Below are 5,702 nucleotides of genomic sequence, written 5' to 3' on the forward strand. Positions count from 1 at the left end.
GTGGGTGTTGTGGGGTGGGGAAAGGTGCCCAAGCCCCTCAGTGCCATGGTGTGTTGATGCTACACTTGCATCTGAGTAACAGGCCATGGATCTGTAGGCCAGAAGGGATCATTCTGCCCTGCATCCTCACCCAGGCTGCAGAACCTTTCCCACGGATCGCTGCCTCAGGCCCAGGTCTCGGGGTTGAGCCAGCACACCCTTAACTCAGCCCCCTTGCATGTGTGCCTTAACTCTGCCCCTTCATAGATTTCAAGCCCATATCTGCTGGGTGAGCTAGATCTCTATGGAGCTCTCAATGGATCTCTATGGAAAGACTCCAAGGGAGGGAGAATCTGCCCCGTCCCTGGGGCACATGTTCCAAGGATCAGTTCCCCTCACTGGGGGAAATCTGCCCCTTGTTTCCAGTCTGGGGTTGTCTGTCAGCTGTCAGATCTTTGTCTGCCCTCTGCTCCCCAAAATCTCCTCCACCAGGTGCTGCCAATAGACCAGGAATTTCTCTGGGAGAAACCCACTGGATCGGACTCTTTCAGTGTCTGGCTCTCAGGCAGGGTTTCTAGCCCTTGGACCATTCCTGCTCTTTGCTGAACCCCAAATTCACTCATGCTCTTCTTGATGCTGTACCAGAGGGGACCCTGCAGCCTGGCTTCTACTCACTAGCCCCCTGCTTCTCCAGCCAGAGCATCACCTCGGAAGTGCATGGTCTGTTGGTTCCACCAGAACTCCTGGGTCCATCCCAGAGTAGCGGTTTTCCAGGGCACCACCCCTCAGCCTATGAGTGTGACCCACATTCTTGGTAGCTTGGTGTTTCTGCACCCTAGAACGGATATTTCACCCGAGGGGTCTGTCTATCTTAGGTGCTTATTTGGTCCCTCTCCTCTTAGTATCTGAGCACCTTGCAATCTTTAATGTATTTATTCTCACAACACCCCTGGGCAGCAGGGCAGTGCGCCGATCCCCAGCTTACAGATGGGAAACCGAGGCACCAAGCTACTTGCCCACGGTCACATGTGGAGCGTCTGTGTCAGGGTAGGGAATTGATCTCCGCTCTCCGGAGCCCCCTGCTGGCCTTGGAAGTTATGAATAGTGTATTACCAGCAATTAAAAAAAAAAAACAACATTTGGGGGAACATTTCCTTGCGCAGGAAATTCCAGTATTTCGACTTTTCCTTCAGATTCAAGCCTGATTCCGAATCAACAGAAATTCCATTTCTCCGGCCAGCTCCACCCAAGAGCTAGATGCACTCAGCTGCCAGCCCCATCAGTGCTGCATCCGCTGTTGCCCTGGAAACCCAGGGCTCTGAGGATGGAAGAAGGCGTGGAGGCATGGGTATGTCTCTCATGTTTTATTGAGGTTCCTGGGGCAACTCACCCGCCCCGTATGGTTTGCTGGATCCAGTTGATGTATTTGCTGACCTTGGTGTAGACACCCGGTTTGTTACGTTGGGCGCACTCCTCCAACCCCCACGACACAATGCCTTGGAGGATCCCGCCGCATACCAGGGGACCCCCGGAGTCACCCTGTGGAGATAGAACTGTGTGTCACCAGCCGTGTACCCCTCCCCGACATGCCCATGTGGGGTGGGGGGGGGGTCAATGGCTCAGTGGGGAGGAAGGAGGCCAAGCATGAGTTTGGAGAGGGGAGAGGCAAATATGCAAATCAACTGCAGAAATAATTTGCATAAAGCATCACATGGAACGGAACTGGGCAGAACCCAGGCTGGCCCCGCCCTGGTGTCACTTGCAGTTGCAGAAGCCTCAGCCCTAGTGCTGAAACCCTGCCCCTAATATTCCTGGCTGACCCCGCTTTGTAGCCCTCTGCTCGCATCTACATTCAGCCTCCTTCCTTGTTGCTCGGCCTCCTTGAAGGCCCAGCAGTGGCAGGTTCGATCCCCGATGCCCCAGGGATGGGGAATTTTCTACAACACCCGTTCCCCACGTCCTGCCACAACATGGTGAGGGGCTGAGAAGGGGTTGGCGTAGACCCACTATACCCATTCTCTGCCAGCTGCAGTTCCTGATTCTCTTTCTGCCACTAGAGAGCAAACTTAGAGCTCACTGGGAATGTTTGGACAAAACATTTTTCCATTGAAAAATGGTGATTTGTCAGCACTGAAATTTTTCACAGGAAAGGGTCGGTTTTGGCAAATTTTTCAGAAAAAAGTTCCGGAAATGATCTTAATGGCCCGTTTTGACAATTTCAGGTCAGACCCTTTCCGGTCTCCTGGTTCAAAATGCCTTTTTGTTTCGACGTTTAAGCTCACCGGCGTATAGCTATATATAGATAGATAGATAGCTATTTTAAATGGCCGATGTGGAACTGCAATGCAAAGAAATGATCGCCAAACTGTTGCAAAATCAAATCGTTTGCCTGTTGGTTTGTGAACATTTTCGAGATGCCGACTTTTCACTCTGATTCAGGATGGGAAAAGTTTTCACGCATTTTTTCCCATGCCAGGAAACCCATTTCCCAGGCATCTACCCAAGGTATCCACCACAACGCCCCAGACCTGGCAGGAATCGATGCCTCCTTGTCTGGCGCCGGCACAGAGCATGTTGTCAGTGACCAGGCTGGAATAGGCTTGTCGACATTCCGACGCTGAGAGGATCCTGAGGTCAGCGCATTGCAGCAAAGCCGGGAATGACGCTGTTGGACATGGGAGACAAAGAACAATCAGCGACAAATGGCTCTGAATTCTCCTTTCGCATCCTGGCGACGAAAAGGGAAAACTAGCGCAGGCGGGGAATTGCTCAGTAAACAGTTCTTGCCCCGAAACGTGCTGGTTTGTTGAACAGGGGAGTTTTCAGCCACTCTTCCAACTCGAACCTCTTTTGGATGAACAGAGTTTCGAAATTGTCAAGAGTTTTTCAACATTTTCAAACTGGAGATTGTTGGGGGTGGGGGCGAGTGGAAACAACGTTTTATTTTGAAATTTTAGGGGGAAAAAAAAAGAGGGGAAAGTCTGAAAGTGAAAGGAAACTTTCCGAAATGATCGAAACAAAAGGCTACGCTGGACCCCGAACTGAATTTTTTTTAATAACAAAAATATAATTTTTCCTCCTGGTTCAGGATGGGACATTTTCTCAATATCTGGAAAAAAATTATGGGACAGGAATTTTCCATTCCCCCCTCTGCCCTTCTCAGGTCCCTCCCCATCCCCGACGGAGACATGTGACCGACTCAATGTCCCCCTCTAGTGGTGGCTGAGCTGGATGCAGCTGCGGCTAAGGCAGCTGGCTCAGCGGCTCATGTGTTAAGATTCCAGAGGTCTCAGGTTCATTGCTGTGTCACATGGGTCAGCGTACGTTGTGGGGAGGTGGTGGTGCCCCATCCGGACACCTGGCAGATGACCCCCGGCTGGGCGGCGCTGCTGGCCAGTGCGATGGGGTGCACATTGTTATTCAGCTGCGCGGGGGTGGCGAGTTTGATGAGCATGATGTCGTTGTCCTTGGTGGCGGGGTCGTAGTTGGGGTGGGGAATGATCTTCGCAGCCACCCGGAGCTGCTCGGTCTCATCCACCTTCCGCAGGTTGTACTCGCCCAGCCGTATATTGGTGGTGCTGAAAGCAAACGCAAACAGCGGCTCATCTGGGGAAACTGACAGCAAAACAGCTGAGAGATCAGGCTGCCGGACCCCGACCGAGATCAGGCCCCGTTGTGCCGGGCGCTGCACAGACCCTGGCTGAGATCAGGCCCCGTTGTGCCGGGCGCTGCCCAGACCCTGGCTGAGATCGGGCCCCGTTGTGCCGGGCACATCACAGACCCCGACCGAGATCGGGCCCCATTGTGCCGGGTGCTGCACAGACCCTGACTGCGATCAGGGCCCCGTTGTGCCGGGCGCTGCACAGACCCTGGCTGAGATCAGGCCCCGTTGTGCCGGGCGCTGCACAGACCCTGGCTGAGATCGGGCCCCGTTGTGCCGGGCACATCACAGACCCCGACCGAGATCGGGCCCCGTTGTGCCGGGCGCTGCACAGACCCTGACCGCGATCAGGGCCCCGTTGTGCCGGGCGCTGCACAGACCCTGACCGCGATCAGGGCCCCGTTGTGCCGGGCGCTGCACAGACCCTGAGACATGCACACAGAGCAGGGCTCATCCCCTCCAGCAGGGGTCTGTGGGGACAACCCTCCCTCCCCCACCTACCCAGGCAGCCTGCAGTGGGCAGCCGTCAGCACCCAGTCCTTGTTGATGAGCACCCCTCCGCAGTACAGCCGGTTTAAATCGTAGATAGCGGCCTGCCAGGGCTGGGGTCTCTCACAGGGGTAGCCCCCAATGATCCGTGTGTCCGTCTGTGCTATCACTGCAAGGGAAGAGCAACACACGGCACTGCAAGGCTGGGGCCAGGGGGAGCAGGTTGTGTGTGTGTGTGTAGACAGTTGGAAATAAAAACCAAGGGCCTCATTCTAATCTCAATAATGAGCCAGCCCCATTGACTGCTGTGCGTTACTCCTGATTTACTCCAGGGGGAGTGAGAGGGGAATTGCCCCACACGATAAATGCAAGCAATGGAGGGTTGAAGAGAACAGCACAATCCCACACACAGAGAGAGCAGAGCTCATCTTCTCCAGCAGGGGGCGGCAGGGACACCCCCCCACCCCCACAGCAGGTCTCATCTTTTCCAGCAGGGGGCGGCAGGGACACCCCCCCACCCCCACAGCAGGGCTAATCTTCTCCAGCAGGGGGCGGCAGGGACACCCCCCCACCCCCACAGCAGGTCTCATCTTCTCCAGCAGGGGGCAACAGGGACACACACCCACACACACCCCCACAGCAGGGCTCATCTTCTCCAGCAGGGGGCGGCAGGGACACCCCCCATCCCCACAGCAGGGCTCATGCCCTCCAGCAGGGGGCAGCAGGGACACCCACCCACACACACACACCCTCCTACCTGCCGGCACTAGCAGCAACACGATGTTCAGCAGCTCCATAGCCATCCTGCCAAAGGACTGTATTAAAGCCGGTCTCTCTGTCAAGTCACTAAGTGGGGGATCAAATGAGCATCATTCAGGCGAGCAGGGATCCCTCCCTTCCACCCACAACTGCTTTATACCCGCTCCTCCCGCGCCACTGGCTATGCCCACAGCCCTGTCCATGCCCACAGCCCCAGCTATCTTCTGTGCCTCCCGCAAGCCAATCCCCGGCTGAGCCCCCAGTGCCACCTGGGTCCCTCCGCCAAAGCGTCACCCAGGAGAAGATGGTCATCACCACGTTCCTTTGCATTGCCTTCCCACCACATCCCCCCTCGACGTATGGCTGCAGCAAGTTGGGGATTTTCTTCCTGGTGGGAAATCTCAAAAATTTGTTGCCGCAAAAACCAAAATTTTGAAATTTCCCCTGGAGCTGAAATTCGGTGGTGGTGGGAAATCGCTTAGGAAACACTGAAATGTCTACCCCATCCTAAGCCCCAGCCCCCAGCCTCTCTGCCCACAGTCCACAATCTCAGTGTTCTGAAGAAACACCCCCCCCGACCCCCCATCTCTCCCACCTGCACCCCCAAAACAGCCCTCCCTTTTGCCTCTCCTCCAGACCAATTCTCTTCTCTCCATCCCCACCAAATCTGACTCTTAAAGTCAGTTCCTGTGGCCCCACAATTCTCCTAAATCAATAGCAGGCTGGAGGCTCCGCCCCTAGAACTGATCGCAGTGTGGACGCCCTTCCCTCATGTCAATTGCAGTGTGGACACCCTGCCTCCAGCCTCAACTGC

General features: G+C 55.4%; 1 protein-coding gene across 1 annotated transcript; it reads right to left on the reverse strand.

The window, feature by feature from the left end:
* Window positions 1-1,365: 1,365 nt before the first annotated feature.
* On the reverse strand, window positions 1,366-4,926 carry LOC125626103 (trypsin-like). The gene is made up of 5 exons (XM_048828788.2): window positions 4,887-4,926; window positions 4,142-4,298; window positions 3,304-3,557; window positions 2,508-2,644; window positions 1,366-1,518 (listed from the first exon to the last, which is right to left on the reverse strand). Exons 1-5 carry the CDS (start codon window positions 4,924-4,926, stop codon window positions 1,366-1,368), a joined length of 741 nt encoding a protein of 246 aa, XP_048684745.2.
* Between the last annotated feature and the right edge of the window lie 776 nt (window positions 4,927-5,702).

The sequence above is a fragment of the Caretta caretta genome, chromosome 24 (genome assembly GCF_965140235.1).
Source record: "Caretta caretta isolate rCarCar2 chromosome 24, rCarCar1.hap1, whole genome shotgun sequence".
Taxonomy (NCBI): domain Eukaryota; kingdom Metazoa; phylum Chordata; order Testudines; family Cheloniidae; genus Caretta; species Caretta caretta.

Bases quoted from the DNA above. Each gene is read 5' to 3' on its own strand.
- LOC125626103 (XM_048828788.2), bottom strand. From the start codon at position 4,926: ATGGAGCTGCTGAACATCGTGTTGCTGCTAGTGCCGGCAG. The intron at 3,558-4,141 runs GTAGGTGGGGGA...GTTTGCTTTCAG, and splicing joins GCCCACTGCAGGCTGCCTGG to CACCACCAATATACGGCTGG. The intron at 2,645-3,303 runs GTACGCTGACCC...CATGTCCAACAG, and splicing joins CACCACCACCTCCCCACAAC to CGTCATTCCCGGCTTTGCTG.